The following is a 24595-nucleotide window of genomic DNA, read 5'->3' as shown; positions in this document are numbered from 1 at the left end:
TGTTCAATGCTGTAATTTCATCGGTGTCCATAAATTTACAATATTTCCTCTAAACAGAAAACTTTCCATCTTGGCAATAGTCAGGCCAACAAAAAAGCCAGCTACACCTACAAGATATTAAGCCATTATTTTGCACTTTCTGTACAATGAAAGCATTAACTTGAATCTTTGTGGAATTACCTTATTAAGATAAAAAGGTGTCTACAGTGTTAATAGGGAAAGACTAAAACATTCTTCTATTCAAGAAGTGAGCAATAAACACCTCATCCCATCTGTTTCTGTAGCTCTTATTATCTCCACATTTACAAACAATTTGATGATAATTTTGAGCATTTCACATCAAGAAAAGAGTTAGCACTGAGGGGGACTGCATGCAATGGGCAGTACTGTATACCTTATTCAGATGGCCTGTACTAACCCATTCTTATGGTAGGTTCTCATCAGTGTATTTGCCCAACATGGGCCATGTGTTTTATAGTCATGCTCAGTGTTGGCTGCTTTTAATCAACTTCATAGCTGGTTTCCATTGCTGAGTACATGCTGCTTTTGGCAGCAGTTTAATGATAGACAGTGTATTTAGTGAGGTATCCTTGTATGTGAATGCAAGACAAGGGACCTCCCCCACCACCATGCTAATTGGGTGAAAAAAACCTTGTCTTGTATTCAAGTAAATATGGTAGTTTATTTGTAAAATGCACTTGTAGGACCTTATCAATTCATCTTTGCTGATGGGCATGAACAGAGATATTCCATTTTAAGATGAAGCAGCAAAGTGATGGTCACTTTGAAGGAGGATGCATTAAAAAAAAGAATCAATTAAAATTCATAATGTAGTTCAGAAACTTCTCTATAGCTCTTTGTGTTGACAGGAGACAAAATAAATGCATCTTTTTCACCTATGTTACCCGGTTCACTGGAATCAGAATATTCCTGCAGTTGATCGACAGATGATGAAAAAGAAATCAAGCACATAAATGCCACACGTCAAGCAGCGAAAAGAATTCCTGCATGCACATTTGTATCTGCTTTTTCCTTTTTCTTGTAGTTTATTAGTGAAGTGCCTGCCTGCCACGATGAAAGCCACTGCAGAAATTAGTACTGTATCTGTCCTTGGCTACATAATGATAAATTGGGCATTCCCACCACTTAACCATGTTCAGTAGACCAACTTGCCTTCACATGGTTGTGTAGTATTTTAATTGTATTTACCGTTGAAGCACTGTCACCTGGATTTCTTCCATTTCTTTTAAAATAAGTCATTTAGTCTTAAAGCATTTTAGGAGGTGATATGTCACTCAGTATATTTATTCTGCCAGTGTTTGAAACAGGAAGGCTTTTCTCAGGGATAACTTCCTGTGATTCACCGTATGTGCAAATATATGCTCAGCATTAGAAACAGACAACCAGTTTTATTTAAAAAGGTATATTAGGCTGGAAATAGACTTTGCCAAATTAAGCAGATCAGTTGCGCTGCAGTTTGTTGCAGCACAGTTTATCTGCTTCAGTGGGCGAAATGCATTGCTCCCTTGTCCTGCCCTTGGTGGTGGAGGACAAGGGACAATATAATCTCTGTTTGGATGACTGGGGCAAGCCCTGCTTTCCCTGTTCAGCCAGATCCATCCCCCACAATTGCAGGAGCAAGTCCGCCTATGCAGGGAACTTTGACTTCCCCACTTACGGAGAGGCATCCTGAGATAACTTGGGGTGCCTCTTTGTAAGCATGGAAAGCTGGGCAGGTGCTTGAGGGAGCCTCAAGCATCCAGAGCACCTGCTTGGGGTGGCTGGAGAAGGCAAGTAGGTCAGGCTGCCCATACTCTACTGCCACAGAGCTAATAGATATTTGCCTCAATGGAGCATCAGAGTCTATTGCTACCTTTTGTGCTACTGATTTTTTTTTTTTTTTTCTTTTTGATGTGGCATGAAAGTTTGCTCTGGTGATGAGGTTAGCAAGGTTCAGTGCTTGTTTGAAGGCTAGGATGGGAGGTTCTGGGAAGATCTTTTTAAGAATTGGGTCATCTTCTAGTATGGGTTGCAGTTGTTTGAGGATTTTCCATATAGGTTTGGGGGAGGGGTGACATGTCATAACTAGTGGTGTGCAATTCCTAGGGGGTTTCCTTCTATACTGCAGCAGTTCTTTGCATGGTCTCTGGGTGGCTCTTTCATATGTGCAATCTATCTCTGGAGGAGTGTCCTTGTTGAGTGAAAGCCTTTTTGAGATTTGTGAGGTGGCAATCCCAGGTGTTCTCAATGCAAATTCAGTGGTATCAGAGGCCTTGGCTGTATATTACAGCTTTCTTGGTGTGTTTAGGGTGATTGCTGGTTCTGTGCAAATATGTATGTTGGTCTATGGGTTTCCTCTATAACATGGTCTGTATTTTCCCATTCTGGGTACTGATCATCGTATCTAAAAATACAATGTTGGTGCTGGAGTATTCAAGAGAAAGTCGGATGGAGGGTTGATGATTGTTGAATTTCCAATGGAACTCAATCAGAGATTGCAGGTTGTCAGTCCAAATGATGAAGATGTCATCGATATATCTTAAGTATAGCAAGGGTTTGATGGTGCAGTCCTTGAGGAGTTCTTCCATGTGGCTTATAAAAAGATTGGCGTACTGTGGGGCCATTTTGGTGCTCATGGTCACTTCAGACTGTTATAATAGCAGTTTCCTTCCTTCAGAGGTATGAGCTTAACTACAAACATAGTTTGAGAACAGAGGTACCTAGAAAGTTATATGCAGCAAAACCCTTTTTTAAGAGGGGAAAAATATGGTCCAGGAGACACCTGTGCATTAAGGAAATTTGTTTTCTTAAAAGATAGTATTGGACTAGATTAATAAGTCCAGACGATAATGGGAGCTAAATAAAATTTTATGACCACTGTAGGATCTGACGTTCTTTTGGCATGTCGTATTACAGGTTGATGCTACTTTTGTCTAGTTTTGGGTAGGAGATAGTTAGCATAGTGAATGTCACAGTAGTTTTCTACATCACAGCAGAAACTTAGTTTCAGAGCAACGCACTAGACAGAGATTTACGTGTGTGTTCTCTACGTTTATGAAGCATCTTTCTATGCTGCCTTCCCATATATAATGTGTAGTAGTAGGTTAAATATAAGGGTACGTTTTAAATACTCTGCTAGCCAATGACTTTGTCACAGATGCATTGTTATTCAAGAATTTGAGAACTGTGATGCCATAGCCAACAAATACTGTGCTGTAATTATTAAGGTCACATGCACAATTGAAGTTCCTAAATAGCCAAATTGCTTCATATCATGAGCCTTCAGTGGACTATTTTGTGTATCAAATTTCATGCCTAGTGATGGTCATATTTTGGCACTTTTATGTGGCACTGTCCATTTCAGAGAGCATGGTGAAATTTGAGCTGTGATCCTACGTTTCACCCGCGTTTTAAATCTATGGCTATATGTTGCTACAGTTCGCTCTTGTAAAATTGTCTGTGGTCACAGTTGGTGAGCTACCGTGTTTTCTAAGACAGACTGTGAAGTCAAATCCATCAAACTCAATATTGAACCCTGTATTTGCAGTTTTACACGTCTGTTAACACCAGTGTATCATGAAAGTAATACCTTTGCATAAATTAGCAAGCAGTGTAATTTTAAGATGGTTTTAATTAAATTTCTTCAAGTGGTGCTCCATGTCTAGCCAAAAAAAAAGCTGTTACAAAACAACCCTTGCGAATTTTTAGAAACCAGTTTGAAAAAAAAAAAAGCTGCAGAAATGAGTGTTCAAAATGCATGTGGTTTTATCATGAAACTTGTGAAAGAGGCTAGAATTCATTTTCTTCACTATCGGTTTAGACATTGTAGAATGGATGAATTTCAGTCCTCAGAATTCAAGTTTAAAATTATTAGATGCTAGATTAGTTAACTTTTTGAAGAAATCTTAGCTCCCCATCCCCAACCCCCCACAAAGCCCTTTCAAGGGAATAAGCAATTACTTAAGTGTTAATAAAAACAACAGTTTTTTTTTATGAGAAGTTCTCAAAACTAAGCCCTCTTGAGCAGATGTGGTCTTTGGCAACTTGAGCAGGGGAAAGGGGGTTGGGGGTTTATTGCATCTGGTAAGGCTCTGGGAAGGTTATGATTTTAGCTATTAGTTTACAATGTCAGGTTTAAGTTTGAACTTGTGAATGTTGGTGTGTTATTTTTTTAAGCTAATAATAAATAGCTCAATGTTTACCCATATCTTGAATAGTCTTACTAGGACAGGAAAACAAATACATTTTTCTTGGAAGTTAGCAATTACTTTGTAACATATATGATTTTTAAACAGTAAAGTTGAGGAATAGAAGTATTTTAAAGGGGAAAGACTTGGATGCTTAGTGCAATAACATGCATTAATGGGTCAGCTTTTAGTTTTAAAACATGGTAAACTTCTATGATTCTTTTAGTCTGGAAAAGCCACAGATTGCACTAACACTAATCATCTTTTTCCATATAAAAATGTTCAGACACTTGGTTGCTAACCAGAAGCATCTGACTGACATTCTCAAAAGTCCCTTGCTTGTGCACCAAATATTGACAGCAGTATTTGAAGCTTCCCTACGACACTCATTGTCAGCAACATGCCTCAGTTCTGACCCCCCTACTTCTAGGAGTACTTGGAAAATTGAGGATATCTTTTTCTTTTCACAGCTGGTCCTTGGGCTTTCTAGTGAGGAAAAAGGGTTTTAGTGATGGTTACAACTTATTTTGTTACTTAGGTTGGGTGAGTTTTGACTTTGTGACCAAAACCTCGGGGTAGTTCAGTATTGCCAAATTATTTCTGCCTTTGAAACTCCTAGCACAGTACATCTGGTCCTGGCTTTTCCTGGTACCTAGCAGTGCACTGATTGCAGAGCATCAAGTGGAGAGAATCAGACCCAATATGAGGGAGGAGAGTAAACTCTACCTGCAGTTGTGAAGAGAGATGTGTCTTTTGTGGGTTGGAGGGGAGGGCATACAATTCATTTTGAGGTAGTACAGTTCCCTTGTGTAGGGAAGGAACACGGATCTAGTTTTTTGGGGGGGTTTTGTCCCAGTGAATAGATGACATGTGATACTGGTTGTGGTGCTAGATGTTTCTTTGTGGATTGGATACCTGCTCACTAACGATTGAATTGAGACTGCCAAATACAATAGGGGAACACTTCAACACCAGGAGCATAGGTTTTATTTGATCTAATGACTTCTAGGTCTGGGAAGTACAGAACCTAGAATCAGTCCCTTGAACATAACTACCTTTTTGTGTAGGTTTAGAATAATTTCTGTGCATTTATTATGACACTAAAAGCTCACCTTTTCCAGAACGTTACGGTGCTATGACATTCAGCCTGTGCACATGCATCTTTGTGTTTGCTGAAGAAGAAACGATTGTGACTCTCCTCTCAAGCATGACAATTGCAATGGTGCGTCGGTTTAAAAGTTGTTGCAGTTCTAATGCAGTCCTGTAAATGTTGCAGACAGACTATGGAGTCTGACCCTGTCAGCTACTATTGTCCTGTAAATACAGTAGTTACCTCTCAATTCCTTAGTTATATCCTAGGCAGAGCATTTTAGTCATCTCAGTCAGCAGAATAGTATACTCCTCCCCCATCTCAGTAGCAATTAATCATACACATTAATGGAGCACTCTGTATAACTCTTCCTGTCCTTATGGCTCTTCCCAACACCTGCACTCACTAGGCCTCCTGTAATGAGGATGCTTTTCAGATTTGCTAGGGAAGCAAACAGATGTACAGGTATTTTTTTTTTAGAAAAGGAGGAAAATGAGTGTGTGTGGAATTGGAGAATAGCAAACTCCATAGCAGGAATTTTAGGCTGTGCATTGGTCTAAAGAAAATGCAGGGGTCTGGATTTGCATATAGGGGTTGGTTCTCTTTTTACCTTGAAGAATTAAGATACTTCCTTTCAGTACCTTCATCTTAAAGTAAAATTTGCTACATGTGATGGGAGTTACTCTTCAGCCATCTTATAAGAACTGTATGAATTCCTAATAGTGGAGAGTGTGGAAATTAGGTCTTGAATGCATCTGAATTCAAGTGAGGGCCTTCCTATACCTTCAGACACTTCCTTAGCTAAATTATTGATACTTTTTTAGGAACATTATGGCAGAAGAGAATTGAAGCTGGTCTTCTCTGAATCAAAAATAATATGAATTGAGGGAGGAAATTAAAGTGTTCTAAAAAATCTATTTCTGATTAAATGGTCTGGGATTAGGAACGACATGCATTAAAGCAGAAAAGTTTTAAAGTTTGATTTTTTTTTTTTTTAATTATTATTATTTTTTTAACAAAGTGTTATGGCTCTCTAAATGAAAGGAATGGAAAAAGAGTTTATTGGGAGCCCATTCCAGTGCGTCAGGTAAACAGTGAACATTTTAAAAGGAATGGTTACAAAACAAAATAATTCATGGTTTGCCAGTTATTGAGGTCAGAAAAATGGAGCGTGTAGAAGACAATAGCATTAAGCAACCTACGATGGCATGGGATTATTCAAAATAAATGCATAAAATTAATTGAAAAGCCTTTAGAAAAATATGCTCTCAAAGTCTGCAGTTATTTCCTACAATGTAGGTTTGGTTGTCACTAATATTGAGATTAATGACTTGAAGAACTTCTACAATAGATCATTACATAGTAAATGAAAGCAGCGGTTCTTTCAGGTGGTTCCAGTGTTGTAAACTGGAGAGAACGCTGAGCAATTTATGGACTGCAGAAGAACCCTGAAAGTGAATTTATATCCATGAATTTATTCCATGGACGTTTTTGTTAGATAGTCTTTAGGAGCGTATTTTCTAATAGTTTTGGAACATGAACTGTGTGTCCTAGCCAGGCTACTGCAAAATGTGTGTTATGTGTAGCATTCAAATATCTTAACCACAAAATAATTGCCGGTGTTTGTTTTTGCAGTACTTCAAATTGTGCTGGTTATGTTAAGGTACAGGCAAAAAAGATAGAATCCCTGCTAGAAATACTTAAGTGCCAGGTATCAGTGAATAAGATAGGCGTCTTGAATTTTATAATTTGGGGCGGGGAAAGGGGGAACTATTAAATGAATCTGTGAAATGAATCATCATTAAATTCTGTTCCTTAAAGTGAACGGGATTGTAGCAAGATAACTCAAAGGATTTGACTTAAATGCGAGACAGTATAGTGTAGTGGCTAGAGCATTATTGGGCTCTGGGAGCTTTGGGTTTTATTGATGGCTCTGCTGGTGACCTACAGCATTTATCTTTATCTGTAAAGTGAAACTAATGAGCCTGATCTCCACTGCAAGGTTCTTCGAGATATTCTGATGAAAAGCACAGTATAAGAATGGGGTATTATTTAATTATTAAGGGAAAAGCCAACTAAGGCTACCTCAATGCTTCTGATCCTTGCGTGCAGCTTTATGGGATCAAAACTGGAGCAGTTCTAGAATTACATGCATGCCAGTCCCTAAGGCCCCTGGCAGATGTTCAGTTTAAGGTGCTATGGGAACCAGTCACAAAGTGGGTGTATGTATTTGGTGTAATAACTCTGTGGCTTGTTTCTTATTTTATTGTACCACTAATTGCATGAAAGTGTGGCCAGGTTACTGCTTAAGACATGATTAACTGGTTAATAACGCCTTAATTGTAAAGTTTGCCAGGGGCCTTTGTAATTTACTGGAATAACGAGCAAACAAATGTACAGTCCCTGGAACACGGATGAAAGCGTGGGCCTTACTCCAAAGTGCTCGAAGGGTGTATCTGTCCAGCCTCCAGAACAAGCTTGGAAGCAGTGCTGAGAAATTAGCCCACCCATTTGCACCTGCTTGTCGTGCACCCAAATCCACAAATTAGGCAGTGCACACAGCTCATGCATAGTCCTGAGCAACTTGAAATGGGCTTGGAAGAGACTCGGAGTTCCTTGCTTGTGCTGCTAAGCAAGTCACTTAAACCACCCTTTTCACAGATGGTTATTAGTTGCATGTCTGTCATTTTCCTGGGGCCCAACTTAAAAGCCTAGGGACTTATTTGAAGACTTGCTGAGCTCTCACAGCTGCAACTGAAATCAGTAGGAGCTGTGCCTGCATTCACGAGTGGCGGGGTGTGTGTGTGTAGTGCTAAGTAATCTGAAAAGTCAAGCCTAAAGCACTCAAAATTAGTGATGTGCTTGATCTTATTCTTTTTGTGCCTAATTTCTGCAAACTGTCAATAATAGCACTGCCCTACTGCACAGGGATGTTGTGAAGAAAAAGGAATTTGTGAAGCACTTGGATACTCTAGTGGTGAGTGCCATAGAAAAGCCCAGGAGGATATGAATAATTCTGTCTTCAGAACAAGGTTTGAATAGTCTGCAGTAACTACGGCCTGTCGCCACAGATTAAGTAATGAGGATAAGACATAATATTGGAAAGCTGCTCATTAATTGAGCATAGTCTGTCCTGTGCAGTGAGGGGGTAGGAATCCTGTGGAAGAAATAATATGTGGTTGTGTAAAGAAAAAACTGTCTAGCAATGCATGTGCATAAGGAGGGGCAGCGGACTGAGATGGTCCAAGACCATTTAAATCCTGCCGTTTTCTAACTCTTTAGCACTTTGCAAACATAAGCATTCTTTTAACTTAGTTTTGTGTGCACAGTACATAATGTTACAGTAGATAACCAGATGATAGATTAAAAAATGTTGTATAAATTCTTTATTTGGTAAATTTATTGGAAGAACCAGGACATTATGGCCCCACTGAATAGTCGAGCATATGTAGAGAAGTCCAGATAAGCCCATAAAAATCTGTCTGAAGTAGGCGTAATTGCAATAGTCAGAGTAAAACTTGAAAGAGTATTTCACTGTTTGTTTCCAGTTTGCAACACGGTCAGCCAGTGTGAGTGAAGCTGTGAATTGCAAAGGCCAAATGAAAAATAATTAAAATAATGAAGAGTGGTGGCCTCACAGTTGGTAAACAAATAAAAATCTAGCCCACACAACGTGCAGTTGATATGCCAGCCCCTTAAACCTTTGTACTTTGCATTAAAATGTGGAGATGGAAAGTTGAACCTGCTTGTTGGGGAAAATACAGGCATTTGAAGCTTACTGAGAGTATTTGAAATGCACATGTAGCTTTTATCAGCAGCTCTTGTTTGTCATGCTTGACAAGTAAGCTGTTTTCTTTTATCTGTGCAAGCTGAAGAGTATGACAGTGGGTTAATATGGGTTATGAGAAGCATCTGACACCTTACAGTACAAAGGTATAACAAAGGCCTTAGATAAGTTAGTAGATAAATGCTAACTGAAGAAAAACAAGACAAAATTGGGTTTAAAATGTGTGGTTTAAAAGAAAACGTTCCTACATTTCTGAAATAAATTAAAATGGAAGTGTCTACATGTGCAAATGCTGCTGGATGGGTTTACTCCAGAGTCATTTACTCTGGAGTAAATCCACCCTGGGCAGGCATCTACATGCGTGCCCATTTGGGGGCAGATTTGCTGCTCCGGCCCCCTCTGGCCCTGCACCAGCCCCCTGTAGCAGCCAGGGGGGGCTCTACACTCCCCCTGGGTGCTAGCTCAGGGGCTGGCAGGGAGCACGGGGCCAAGAGACAGCTGTTTTATGGCAGAGAGTGGGAGATTACTCCCTGTTCCTGGGAGCTGCCTGCTGCTGGGGCAGGCTCTAGTGGCAGGGGGCTTGGAAAGAGCACCTGGTCAGCCTTCTACGCGTGCCTTACTGCGCAGTAATTACATGGCAGTTAATTTACTACTTGCATTTGCAGATAGCAGATTAGCTACTGAGTAGAGCAGATTATTATGCAGTAAGGGTCTGCAAGTGTAATTTGCTCTGCTGCTCAGTAAAGTGTCTCATGCCCAGTGTGAATATATTTGGCAGGAATTTTAGCCTAACTGGTTTTAAGAAACTTGCTTTTATATTTTGTCTAACATCATGTATATTTTTAATATTTCATTTTTTACTTTAAAATTAAACAAAACCCTTTTGGTGAATTTTAAATAACTCCATGTTTCCTTAACAATAATTGTAAGAAAAGTTGAACTAGACTTCCATATAATTCAGAACTTTTCCTGAAACAAATCCATGAGACAGCAAGACGTGATGGCCGAATATTTGTGTCTTGAGAAGCATACTGTGGCTCTAGTACTATACAGGTACTAGTTTACTAGTGTTTCTTTATTTCTAAATATGGGTTTTAGGATTTTTATTATAACCCATGGTGATCTGACTGCAAAAAAACAAAAGTGGGGGGGACTACTTACACTAAGTTCTTTATACTTCTTTCTTAAATACAGCTGTGTTTTCAGGTTTTTAAGGAAGAAGTGTTTATGTGCACATACAGTTTCACTCAACATCACAAGAATGACTAAACATGTGGCTAGTGGGAATGAAGAATTCCCCTGCCTTCATTTTGTTTTAAGGTTCATGTATAGAAAATGAACCACGAATCTTAAACTACTGTCCCTTTTAGTCAATGATGTGTGTGCATTATATAATTTATGTGTGACCTATAAAGTACAATATATAGGGAAAGCAGGAAGAAAATACTTTAAAACAATGGTTTTCAAATTTCTTAAACTCGCGGAATTCCTATCCTTGTCCCAAATACTGACGGAGAGCCATGTGACCCGGCCCGGCAGTGGCGACACACTACCTCCCATCCCTCTCTGCTGCTTCCCTGACCTCTTTGTGCAACCCCTGGTGACCATCGCAGAACCCCAGAGTTCCTCAGCCCAGTTTGAAACCACTGCTTTAGAGCATTACAAAGCTTATCAGTCATACTGCTGCTGTTACTCTAATAAACCTGTCAGCAACCATTGCAGTGCTGGTCCACCAAGAACTGCCATTTAGCTAATGGCTGGTACAAAATAGCGTTTCCAGAGCCCAAGATCTATGCAAAGTATAAGGCAGTACCTCTGATCCTGGGGTGTGCTAGCTGGCGGTAATTGGCAATTGTTAACTTTCAGATGACTACAACTGAATTAAATTTACATGTTGGGAAGACTGGGAAAGGAGTATAGCAAGTGAGGGTATATTGCAGTGGTGTATAGACACATCCAAGTGAGCTTTTAAACTAGTTAGCCCTGCTACCAATAGCAGTCTAGCCATAGCAACATGGGACTCAGTGCAAGCTGCAAGACCCCATGTCTAAAGTCTTTAGGAAGGAAAGTTTACTGTTCATTCAGAGGCATAAAGCTTAGCAGCAGCAATGATATTCTGGTTTGAGGTTCAGGGATGATGCATCTCCCTTTCAGTACAACTTATAGTCTTAGTAATTCTTAGTAATGTGTACTATTCTTAGTAATGTGTACTATTTTACATTATTTAAGAGTGATCATACATGACTACCACTGACATTCTTTTTCTCCCAATCTCTTTACAGCCATCCCTTCCTGTCCTATATACACTTTCCAGCCAAGCTACACATGAAGCAGTTCATCTCCTTTGTAGGATGTTGGTCTTTGATCCAGTAAGTATTTTTATTCTGCCTTTTAAATACAGTATTGTTTTAAATGTAGGAGTTCTTTTAAATGGGTTAAAGATTATGGATAAAGGGCTCTTTTGAAACTTTTTTCCTATGCCACCATTTTATGGCCTTCTGTTCTGAAAAGGAGAGAAGAACGATCCTAAGTCAGGCAAACACTTAATAATTGAAATCTTTCTCCTTCTCTCCTGCCCCCCTCAACTCCTCCCCAAAATAGTCTTCTCAATTTTTAAAGACGGTGTTTTTTTGAAAGCAAGAAACTGAGGCACCCAGGATTATATGTGAATTGTACTATTTTTGTCTGATAGCTTTTGATAGTAGAGCATCAGATTCTTCAATTCATTTCTAGTTGCTGCTGTAAATGAACTGTGTAACGTGACATTTGCTTTTGTATGTACACACTATCAGATGAGGGATTATTTCAGCATGCACCTGTTTTTCAAATTGGGATTAAATCCTGTGCTGCTGTGGACCTTGGCTTTTAGAGTTACTCTGCAAGTTTTTTCTACTCTGCAAAGCAAGTCAGAAATATTTTCTTCCTTTCAGCAAAAAATAGCATAAAGGTTGTTGATGAACCAGTACTAAAACAGAAGAGGCAGCATAGCTAGAAGAGTGGCCTGCTAGCTGGGCCTCTGCGGTTGTGTTTCTAGCTTTGCTGGTGATTTTGCTCTGGGATTTGGGGCAAGTGATTTTGCTACTGTTCTGACTTTACTCATCCTTAATGTGAGGATTTAATTATACTTTGCATTTATCACAGCAGCTTTCCACAAAAGGTTGCAAAACATTTTACAGAAGTAGGTGATGATGTTTGCCATTGATTTTATACAAAGGGGGGATCTGAGACTTGCTTTGTCAGACAAAAATCAGTCAAAATGAGTTGGGAATTGATTGTAGATTTTCTGACTCAAATCACTGTTGTAACCTCTAGAAAACACTGGCTACTTTGCTATACTTCCTTCACCAAAAACTTTGTAAAACTTAAAAGTGCAAGTTGTTATTCAGGAACTCTCATAGCCTTAAGTCCAGTTCATTTCAGTGAGATTTAAGATTACATTTAACTTGAGGTATGTACCCAAGTGATTTTTCTGGATAAGGTCTGAACTTAAACATGTATTCAAATGTTTTGCTGTGTCAGTACAAAGTATTTGCTTTGGCCAGTATCTCTAATGGTAATATTTTGATTATTGTACTACTCATTATACAAAGTTTAGATATAAAAAGTAATTGCAGTGAAACCTGTTTCAGGAGAAGTTGTTGCAGCGTTATTTTCATGTCGGATTCTATATAGAAAGGTGATTGTTTGGTTTTTGTTTGTGTTTTTTACGTTGCTTTTTGTTTTTAAGTAAGGTGCTCCCCCTAGTGGCATAATTAGACAAAAGCATAAAGCATTTTCTTTTAAGGCATTATGGAATCCAGGCAGCATTAGAAGAAAAGTTATGGGAGGGCATTTCTAGATATGAACAGAAAGTAAATATTTTGAGTATGTTTTAAAAACACACTAACTCTGCTTCTTCATTTTATATTTCAGTCCAAAAGAATATCTGCTAAGGATGCCTTAGCTCACCCATATCTTGACGAGGGGCGATTGCGATATCACACATGTATGTGTAAATGTTGTTTTTCCACCTCTACTGGAAGAGTTTATACCAGTGACTTTGAACCCATCACTAATCCCAAATTTGATGACACTTTTGAAAAGAACCTCAGTTCTGTTCGGCAGGTGAAAGGTGGGTATCGTGAACTTTTCACATTTGGATGTGTATCTTTCTGCTCCAACTTGGAGAGCAGATAGTTGGAATCAAGGAATGCTGCTGTATGCAGTGAAGCAGAAACCTTTATTCTTTAGAGGTGTCAGTTCCTGTTCACTAGAAGTGCCCTTATCAAATTAGTCTTTCTTACTGTTCTGATGGACATAATGCCACCCAATTGTTGGTGTGTCTGAGTCTCTTGATTTTTGTTCTCATTAATCTTCTTCTCTGAAGCCAACATTCCCCACTGGAGACCCATGCAGGGGAAAGACTGTATATTAGCTGGGAAGTCTGTATGAAAACTCCACTGCTAGCATAAGGGAAAGATTGTACGTCTTCATGACTATGCTCCGGAGAGTTGACATGGTCAAAAAGTAGTTAGTAGAAAGTGGATTCTTTTGTGGTCCTCCCACTTAATTCTGTCTGATTTTATTCTATCATGGTTTGTCCACGTCAAACGCCTTTAAAGCAGCTGCTGTCATAAGCTCTGTTGCTGGTGCCACTCCATGGATCTGGCAGTGGTACAAAGGACATGCTCTGGGTTTTGACATGCCATGATGAGGAAAATCAATTTTGATGCCTGAAAGAAGGAACTATTGGTGCAGAAGGTTACTAAGTGCTAGTAGTAGCTCTGCAGCACTAGAGACTTGAGGTCATAAGAAACATCATAAGAAACAAACCGAAAATAGACTTTGTTTCTTTGAAATTGGATCTAGGTACTACATCATTGCCTTGGGACATAGAACCAAGACAGAAAAGGATAGGAATATGGGGAGGGATTTAGTTTTGCTAGTGATATTATCAGTACATTTTTAAGACAAAGTATAGGTAGAATAAAATACAAATTCTGAGACAGAAGGAATGTTATTTTTTCCCTTGACTTCCTGAATAGCAAATGATACAGAAGCAATCCAGGAAAAAAAGAGAATCCCTCTTTTTAAAAAAGTAGCCGAACAGCTGTCATCACATCTTGAGTTATCTTCTCCATTGGATACACAGTTCCAAAATTCTCCAGGTTTTTTGCTTTTGCGTGTTCACAGAGGTTTTTTTTTTTTTATTTTTAATCCAGTCATTTTCCATTTCCCCCATTCTTTGCCAGCACTTCTCAGTGATGTACATCCTTCTGCTTTATTTACTGCCATTAACTGCACAGCCAAAAATGAAGCTAGAGGGAACTTTTTTCACTCATTGAAAATGAATTGAATATATCCCCGTTTTTGGACAGCAGGTATAGATAGCCCTTGTTAGATGAGAAACATGGAATGGTAAAATAGGCAAAAATCAAGTAACTTTTTAACTTAGACTTTTTAAAGTGTCTTGTGACAGAATAGTAGCTCACTTTGTCTATTTTTAATTTCATTTAATTAAATTACATTTTAATGCTCAGACACTGGAAGGTCTATTCCTAATAGGATACATTGTCTGGGTTGGTTTCAAAACCTGATTTTTCCATTAAAGATTTTTCTTAACCTTAATCGGCCTTTTGCCCAGGTCAGTGCTAAAAGGAAAGCAGCGGAAGCTGCAGGTCTCTAGAAGTAAGGCACTGTGTACTGCATCTAGTGAAATAATGACAGCCTGGTCAAGAATAAAAGGAATGCCACAATGGGCTCTGCGTTTCGCTACGACCACCTAACACCCCTACAAAAATACTCTTTATTCCTAATGTGTATATATCTGTTGTGGCCTGCTGCTACAGACTTTTGCTTACTGGCACACTAGCTCCAAATTGGGCCTTCTGTTCCTATTTTAGATTCTTTTTACTGTACCTTGAAAGGCCTCCGCATAAGATGATGCATCTCCAGTCACAAACTGCTGCAGATATGCAATGTAGGGAAAGATACCTACTCCAGAATCAATCATAATGCTGTCAGCAGCATCTGGCAAATAACTGTTTGCTTTTTTTCTTAAAGTAGCTACACATTTTATATTTCACTTCTATACAACTATAGCCATGTCACACACATATGCACAGTGCATACACACCAACTCCCATTATGGCCTATAATAGGAAATAACAAAACCTTCTATTCCAAGCCATTACGCCAAGGGAGAGGGAGAGAGCCCCAACATGCTGCTAGATTGAATGGTCCAGTTACATCTAGGAAGCAATCATTCCTGTACGCACTCACATCAAAGACAGTGTGTCACCGTTATCCTCGAGCGGTACTGCTTCCCCATTAGGTACTGAAGAAAACAGGCTCTTGACAGTGCTTAGCGAGTTCTCCTGAAATCTTCTATTAGGGATGACGGCCAACAGTATAGGTTCCTGCACATTGCCCTTTTCTTAAGGTCCACGTTAGTAAGTGGAGCTTGTTCCTTTTTCATCCATGCATGTCCCTATTTTTTCCTTTGCATTAAGGTGATGCACAGAATTTTTCATTTTGCCAGATGGAAGGGTGGGGTTCATGAAGTCAGGAGCTGCCATTGCTGTTCATTGATGCACCAAACTGGGCTTATCAGCCAGTCTGGTTTTGCCTTCATCTTTTATATACCACTAATAAATAATGGGTATTAGGCTTGTGTTCTCCAGGCCTGCAACTCCAGTTAATGTTGAGAGTCGTCTTCAAAACATGAAACCCTTCCTCCTTTAGAGTTATTTCCATAGTCTGCTTTCATCAATTAGTGTTCCAGTAGGGATTAGTACTGTATTTTACTTGTTTTATTTCAGTGTTTAAGTGGACGTTCCCTGGGCATTGGTGGTGGTTAGCAGTTTGCATCAGAATGGTGGTGAAAAAATTGAGTGCATTATTTTTCCCCCCTTTCTGCCCCCATTAGTTTTATTGCATGTATTTTCACCGAAGAAAACCACATTTGACTTCAGTTCTGTATTGTTTCTTGGTTTGAAACAAAAATGCTAATCTAACGATAGGAATTTTCTCCTGTACAGAAATTATTCATCAGTTCATTTTGGAACAGCAGAAAGGAAACAGAGTACCTCTCTGCATCAACCCTCAGTCTGCTGCTTTTAAGAGCTTTATTAGGTAACTGTATGTAATCACATCTGATTAATTCACACTTCTTAGTTGTACAGCATTCATTGTACATCTGAAATGTTTTTTGATTTTGAATTGATGGGAGTGGGGAAACTTTAGAGCTGACTTTCACAAAGAAGTTTAAATATATTTATTGTTAAACTTTACAAGTAGTTTTACTTGGGCGAAGCTGAAATTAAGTAAATTGTATAGAAAGTTCAACTAACATCTTTGGGCAAAAAACTAAAGGTGGAAGAATCGTCATGTAAAAATGAAGGGTGAGAGATTTAAATGTTGAGAGATTCTAATGTTGTAGTTGCATTGCAAAAGAATAAATAAAGTGATAAATGGGAGGACATAAAGAAGATGAAAAAGTAAGGATGACAAATATACTTAATAAAATAGCATTGTTTTTAGTGGCATATGCCTGTTTACCAACCTAGCCTTTTTTTTTTTGTTTGGTTTTGCTTCTTACCTGTTACCTGTAGCAAATGAGCACTGATTTTCTGTATTTGTTGTATTCTAGTTCCACTGTTGCTCAGCCATCTGAGATGCCACCATCTCCACTGGTTTGGGAGTAAAAGTGGAAGATAATATACTACTGAAGATGTAATGTAGCTTTCCACTGGAGTCTGGGATTTGCAATTCTGGAGGTTAATCATGCTTGTACTGTAATTTTACTAATGAAGTTTTAAATTAACAACCACTACTTGTATGATATGAATAATATTTAGCAATGTACTAGACTTTTAATCTTGTAAAGTGGTTGTGCTTTTAGAAGAAAATATTTTACCCAGAGTTGCACATGTTTTATGAATTCTTGTGCAGCTGTGATGGCTCAGCTCAGAACAAACAGAATTTAACCAAATTTGGGGAGGTTATTTTTTGTTCTGTGTTTTTCTTTTGTTTTTTTAAAAATTGAGGTAAGACTGTACAAAAAGACAGACAGACGTACATTTTGATATTGAGCCATTCCTCAAGATTTGGGATTTTCTAAAATTTAAGGAATACAGAGAACTTGACTGCGACCAATCATGAAGTCTCATCAGACGACAGTGACCAGACTATGAATGGGCACGTCATCTGATGATCAAATCCTATAAATAGCTTCTCACTAGAGCTGTGATGGTGATGTGTGCTGTTCTAAAATCAAATGTTGTGAGTAGAGAGAATGAGTTTGTGACTAGGAGAGACTAAACTTCTGTTTCCTTACCCAGTATAAATATATATATATTTAATCTATTTTTATTAGAAGTTTTTCTGCTCTTTCTTACATATCCCCCCCAAGCATGCATCTTCTATGTGTGTAAATAATTCCATTTATGGGCTAATTTCAAAGAACCATGACATCATCGCTGTATAGAGAGAAACTAGCTTGCACATTTTAGGTCTGTGAAATTTTGTGAGAAATTTTTCCTGCACTGGACAGTTGAGAGAAGAAAAAAAAAAAAAAAGAAAAAGGAAAAAAAAAAAAAGCACATAGGGAATTATGTTAATTGTGTTTGTGTCTTTAGGCAAAGCTGTGGAAGTCTTGAAATGTCACAGTAGTAAATAACTTTTATTACTTTTTGGCTAATTCTTTTTCTGTTGGAACACTGAATTCTGTGCATATGTATATATGAACACAAATTGAAGGCCTCTACCTCCTGGAGTATACAACTTGGTTTGTTTACCTCCACATGATTATTTTTTTTTTTAAGTTCAGTGTGGAGACTTGAAACTTGAATGTCCCTTCCAACTTTTATATTTAAAACAAGACAAGAAAATTGAAGACTGTTTTTCACCTGTACAAAGAAATACTAAAGGGTGGTCTTAAATTTTGAGCATAGGTCTGGGGAGAAACCTTGGTGTTTGTTATGGACAATTAACTGTTAAAGTTATTGTAAGTTATCTGTATTTAGCAGAGTATTTTCAACAAGAGTGATCTGAGCTGAAATTGGAGACTATTAGTAAGTTATGTTTGGAAGTTTTAACTTCAATGAAGTAATTATTTGCTGTGAAAGAGACAAACTTTGAATTACTAAACAAAGATGGTGCAATATCTTTGTTTTTTATGAGGCTCCTGTGAATAAAAACAGCTGAAGCATTTCACTTCGCTTGAATGAGAATCGTGTTTAATTAAGAGCCCAAGAAGACACTGGTATGAAAGGTAAAATCTCAGAGGTTGGTCAGTTAATGTGGCACACTTGCTGGTCACTTTGTAAAATGTAGATTTGAAGTACAGTGGTGAAAACATTAAATGTGACATTTGAAAAAGAAATGGTGTTATCCTTTCATTTCCTGTGTTGGTACTGGTGATGGTGGTTAGCTTTTTAGTGATTCTAAAATTGACTTAATACTGGCCAAAATAATTCAAGCAAGAAGACTTCAAAGCATCTTGGTTTGGGAGCCTCCTTGTTTTTTCTTTTTTTTGTGAAGAAGCCTTCAGTTACTCTGAATTTCTGAACCTTATGGGAGCGTTTTGATCCTGGATGAAATTAAGAACTACAGGTTTTAACCCAAGACAAACAAGAAATTGATTTATGCTTAAATGTATTGGAAGGATTAAAGCTATGCTTTCAAGGATGACTGGCCCCGTGTCTTTTTTTTCCCCTTGGTTTGCAAAGTCCACACAGTTCTTTCATTCAGGGCAAAGGCACGAATATATTTTCTATGCAGCTAGTACAAAAGGAGCCCACATACTCAACCAAGTTGGAATACCAAATCAAATGAAAAGCGTTTAATGTATTTCATGGACTTGAACCTTTTAAAGACAGCAAATAATGCACGAACTTGGGACATCTGCATCTCACAAGAAATACTTACCCCTGTGGATGGAGAAGAATGGTCTGGTGGCTTGAGCACAAGATTGGGAGATGGGAGATCTTGGGTTTCTGTTTCCCAGCTCTCACATGATCTTCCTTGGTGACTCTGGGTAATGTGCATCTCTGCCTCTCTTTGTGGTATTATGATGAACTGAATCTCAAGACCTGGCATTGTTTTATGTATGGAAATTACTTAAATTGGTTTTGTTTAGTTGAATACTACTTTTGTTTACTCACCTTCAGTTCTACTTCAGCATAAATCTGGGGGGTTTTTTAGTACAGGTATAAAAACAATTGTTTCTATATCTCTGCATTGTCGCTTCTCTCCTGGATGAGCAACTTTGTAAAGACCTTGCTGCTTAATGTGATGAACAATAATGTCCCGCTATTGGATGAGGCAATTGCTAGAGCTTAATGGACAGATCTCATCAATAAACATGCAAGGAATAAAATAAGTTTGACCAGCTGCATTTCAAGGTGAATTGGCCCAGATATAGGGCAGAATACCACAAGGAACGAGTGCACTTTCACAAAAAAGAAGTTTAAAAATATATGAAGGGAAGCATTCCCTGTAGCCTCAACTTCACTTTTCATGGAAATAAATAACAGCAAAAATGAGAGCATTAAATGCTGTCTCTGGGCAAGGAATTCTTGATCTGAAAACATTTCTATTTTGACCTGACTCTGAGAGCTAATTGAAAAATGTGAGGTCAGATTGGAATCCCTCTTTGTATCCAAGAAGGATAAAATATGACTTCCTGTTGGTATCATTATAATTGGGATTAAATAGTATTTTTCAGTACTGGACCTGAATGTCTGATTTTAGCATATGCTCTTCTTTTATGAAGTGTGCTCTGATAAGTGGCACAATTAATGAGTGCAGAAAACTAACTGGAGCACTTTCATAATTGTCACAAAGATGACAAACTGATAAATGTATTGCAGAAATGACGAGGTCAAGAATTGAGAAAGCAAGTGCAGGAAGAGATGCAAGAATAGATGCAAGTTTCAAAAGTGCAAAGATTATTTGCTATGCAGATACTCTGGATGTGGCAGATAACAGTACAAGGCTCTTGGCAGATAATAGCACAAGGACAGGAGATCACCCACAAAAGCTGATTATTAGCATTCACTTCCTGATGTATGCTGGGATATCTCGACTGGCTGCGTACCTGCTGACTTTGAGGAGAGAGCTGTTTTCTTTCAGTCAGTTTTTGAGCAGCCTATCTGCCAAACTACAGTTTAAAAAAAAAAAATGCCTGAATTTTTTAAACTGGTTTCTCAACTAAATCCATTTTTTGTCGGCGAGTAATAGAGATCCAAGAATCTGTCTGGCAGGCAACCATTCTGTATAACTTACTATGTTGTGATTTAGTAATTACTTCTTCCAGTACTAGTTAGCTCATATTTTCTCTTTTTATCTGAGAAGCTGTCAGTTTTCTGGATCACAAAAATCTCTGTGAATTTTAGGCTGAATGCTCTGAATTTCTTGGGTTTCTTGCAGTCAGCGTTTTCCTAAGCAAAAGCAGTTTTCCTAAGATTGAGAATGAGATTCTTCATTCTCAACGCCTTGCTATTTTACTGATTGTGTACTAACAGTAAGCTTGTGGTATAATGTATTCCGGCGCTTTGGTTTCACACTTTAATCGTTCATAAAGATTTTGAACTCGGGTATGCCTTTTCTGAGGAGCAGTCATCTTAAAATAACATGGTCAGGACTTGACAAACAAGACACATGTACATCATTTTGCTCTTTCAGTTAAAATTGTTATCAGGGAAAGCCCCCTGCCATGCATTTGTAGTGACTAGTTTCTGGAGATAGGTAGACAGAATTGCTCAAGATGCTATGATAATTATATCTTTATGCAAACCACCTTGTGCTATACTAGCTTGTGTAAGACTTAAGCCACGTATTAAATGCCTGCTGTCTCGCCTACAGGCAGAAGCCTTTTTCCACAAATCACTTTGAACCCCTTGACAGCATGATTCTTTGGACAATTTTTGCTTAACTCAAACTTTGCTTAACTCTATTCTACTGGCACCTATAACTATCTGCAAAAATGTATCTTTTAAAACACATGATGTTCCTGGATGGGTTCATGCTTGTTCACTACTTCTTAGAGCAATCCAAAGACATTGGCCTCATTTGTTTGGCACATCTCCCAAGGGCCTTATGATTAATGTAATGCAAAATCTCAATACCATTCTAGGCCTCTTCCTTGAAGATAACGGTTAGTACAGTCACTACTTGTGCAAAAACTGAAAGCTGCCAACATACAGTTTATCAGGTCTTAGGGCCCTTTAGGCTGTAACATTTTGGCTGATTTACCTACGAGACTTCTCAACCCATACTACTAAAGAAGGCAGTATTGTTGAAATACAAAAAAAGTAACTTGATTTAGATATAACTTAATGATTAGTTAGAGAGATCCTGCTGATTACCAAGGCAATCTGAACGTGAAGTACTGCAAATAGTTTGGCCCAGGCTATTTAAAAAAAAAAAAAAAAAAAAAGGGCAATCAAAGGCCTTTACAACAGCCAAGTCTGTTAGACAGTACTAGTTTGCTTTAATTTTTCTAAAAATTAATTCCAAAAGGTGTCAGTTACTTAAACTGTACCTTTTGGGGTAAAGCATCCACACCTGAGAATAGGCTGGTGATCCAGGCTGACCTTGACAGGCTTAGGAAATGGGTGGATAAAAACCTGATGACATTCAATACAGAAAAATGCAAGACACCTTACCTCCGGAGAAAAAACCCGCATCACGCTTTTAGGCTTGGCAGTGCTATGCTTGCTAGCACCATGGCCAAAAGGGACTTGGAGATACGATTGACCACATGAATACGAGCCACCAATGCGATGTCACAGCTGCTAAAGCAAAAAAACCTCTGGCTTGCATCCATAGATGCTTCTCAAGCAAATCCCAGGATGTCATCCTCCTGCTATACTCAGCCTCGATGAGACCGCAGCTGAAGTGACTACCACATCCAATTTTGGGCTCCACAACTTAAAAAGGATGTGGAAAAGCTTGAGACAGTTCAGAGGAGAGCCCCGTGCATGATCAGAGGGCAAGAGAACAGGGCTTATGATGAGAGGCTGAGAGCCATGGGGCTCTTCAGCGTGGAATAGCAAAGGCTCGGGTGACCTAGGGCTGCCTGTAAGTACATCAGGGTGTGCATCTGGGGGAGTGTCTGTTCACCAGAGCACCCCGAGGGATGACAAGGTCAAACGGTCACAAACTCCTCCAAGACTGTTTTAGGCTGGACATTAGATTTCATAGACATTAGGGGCTGGAAGGGACCTCACAAGATCATGGGGACCAGCCCCCCTGCCATAGGCAAGAAGTCAGCTGGGATCAAGGGACCCCAGCAAGAAGTAAATCCAAAGGAAAAACTTCTTTACTGCCGGAGCCCCCAAGGCCTGGAATAGACAGCCTACCCTGGTCTCTTTTTTAAGAAACATTTGGACGCCTATCTTGCTTGGGACCCTCGGACCCCAGCTGACTTCCTGCCCCTTGGCAGGGGGCTGGACTCGATCTTCTGAGGTCCCTTCCAGCCCTAATGTCTGAAATCTATGATGCTGTATCAAATACAAGTTACCTCCATTTAAAAAATATTTAGGCCTAAAGCCTACAGAATAGAAGAAAAGAGGAAGGGGTGTTTACTTCACAACAAGTTTGGTTACACCTAGCCCAGTGGTGCCGAGCTACAGCCCATGAGAGCCTCTGACTTAGCAACAGGAAATTAAAGCTGAGGGGAACACGGTGTAATGGTGCTAACAGTACGTTACTTGTTCAGTACTGTTGCCCAAAGTCCTCTGAAGGTTAAGAGACCACAGTTTACCTAGCTGTTGAAGTTAGCTTGCCTCTCAGTGCGGACAAACAGACTAGCACCTGCTGGTGCCTTTAGAGGGTTAGTAGGTACAGGTTATGCCAAGGGTGCTGTAATCGGTAGATGTGTAGAACACTTTATACTCCGTATTTTCTATTCCCTTGCTACAACCTAGTTGTATGTTTTCCCTGGCTTGCTGGGTGCGGTGAATACAGTTTCTTTGGTTGCGTTGGCAACTTGACTTAAGATGAATGTTTTGAATTTTGACTCTGTGTACATCTCCCCTATGTAAATACTTTTCTTCCAGGTGGGCTGGTACATTCCCTGTCTTTGCCAACAGCTGAAAGAAGCGACTGAAAGACATATACTTATCTTTTTGGTTCATTCATTCTCACACACCATGAAAACCACTGTTTCCACATGTGGAAGGACACAGAGCTTCAGCAAAGGTGTAATAATCAAGTCATAGTTGACTGTATTGTCCTCAAGTTGCAATTTGGATAGTTGCTTGTAAATCAGATGCTCATGAGCACGAAATCCTGGCTTTGACCTCAATGGGGACCTGCTTTCAGTCCCTGGGAGCCAGATCCTCAGCGGATATAAATCAGCATAGTTGTTCTAAAGACTTAACACCAGCAGAGGACATGGCCTAGCATTACATTTTAGCTTGGAGAAGGTGTTTTTAAAAATGTAAAGCCCCTTAAAAATGAAGGGCTTTCTAATGGAAGCACTTCAGTTAAATAACATCAAAAGAGCATATGTCAAATGTCTCCTCGGATCCCATTTGAGCTGCTGGCAATATTGGAAAGTTCGGTAAAACTAAAACCATCTGTTCATTGCACAGCGGTTTTCCCAGTTTTCTTTTATGCTTTATTTGAATAATAGAATATCTTGAGATCATTGAAATGTATAATCTTTGATTTATTGTTTTATGTAATGCAGTTCCTGTCAGTGCTTTCCCTTCTCTCTCGGTGCCAGCCACATAAGATTTCTGTTCAATAGTTTTGTTTGTAATCTTGATAACGGAAGAATAGTACAACTGCTGCACAACAAATAAAAAAAAATATATTACTGTACCTGGATCTTCTACTATAGCAACTTCTCGTTCAGAAATGAAATAACTTCTGCTCCATGATGTTATTCAAATCTGTTAATAAGTTTTTAAGTGTATGGTGAAGAAAAGAACAAAACCGGCAAAACCTCAAAAGTGACTTGGTACTAGTGCTGACATTTGTTCATTCAACTCCAAGAACCAAGTTATTTAAAGCAGTCTAGAAGATTTAGACCCAGCATCTGCTCCTGGCAAAAAGCATAAGTCCTTCTGCAGAAAGAAGTTCATCAGAGGTACAGCAAAAATTGTAAGGCTTGTTAGCAATTTAGACTCAGCCAGGAGGACTAATGAATTACAAGAGTGTGAACATGAGTAGTTTCATATTAAAACTTAATAGCATCTTCTCAAAGCCACTGCTTCTAACCCAAAATTTACGGAGAAAATTGTTTTTCTAAACTTTGCTCTTCAACCTGCTAAACCCTATGTTGCATTGCTGGAGGATGGTGTGCATACAGCCAGTTGGATCTTTAATACCAACTCAAAACAGTGGGGTTTCCCCCCTTAAAAAGTATTTTGGGGTCTTGCACAGTAGCTCAAAGTGCAAGTAAAGTCAAGTATGTGTACAGCAGTCTAAATGTTTAGATTGGTAAGATGACTGGCCCTTTAAATTGTGAACCAAGTGGAGGCAACCCAGCCTGCGGTACAGCCAATCCAAAGGGGAGGAAGATGGGATGTTGCAGGA

The 24595-nt window shown here is 38.9% G+C and overlaps 1 protein-coding gene across 2 annotated transcripts in view; it reads left to right on the top strand.

Annotated features, from left to right (window-relative positions):
* The window catches only part of NLK (nemo like kinase), a 113508-nt gene extending 94355 nt beyond the window's left edge, over positions 1 to 19153 (top strand). The window contains exons 8-11 of one of the 2 annotated variants that reach the window (XM_090025928.1): positions 11347 to 11433; positions 12977 to 13175; positions 16084 to 16183; positions 16695 to 19153. In XM_090025928.1, the coding sequence (XP_089882054.1) occupies positions 11347 to 11433; positions 12977 to 13175; positions 16084 to 16181 (384 nt within the window). In that variant the 3' untranslated portion in view covers positions 16182 to 16183; positions 16695 to 19153. The remainder of the gene's footprint in view (positions 1 to 11346; positions 11434 to 12976; positions 13176 to 16083; positions 16184 to 16694) is intronic. The other variant, XM_090025927.1, reaches the window with a different exon arrangement.
* The last annotated feature ends 5442 nt before the right edge of the window (positions 19154 to 24595 follow it).

This window comes from Crocodylus siamensis, chromosome 13, assembly GCF_052110815.1.
Source record: "Crocodylus siamensis isolate JL-2025a chromosome 13, ASM5211081v1, whole genome shotgun sequence".
NCBI classification, from domain to species: Eukaryota; Metazoa; Chordata; order Crocodylia; family Crocodylidae; genus Crocodylus; species Crocodylus siamensis.
Note: the sequence above shows the minus strand (reverse complement) of the source record. Positions and strands in the feature narration are given on the sequence as shown.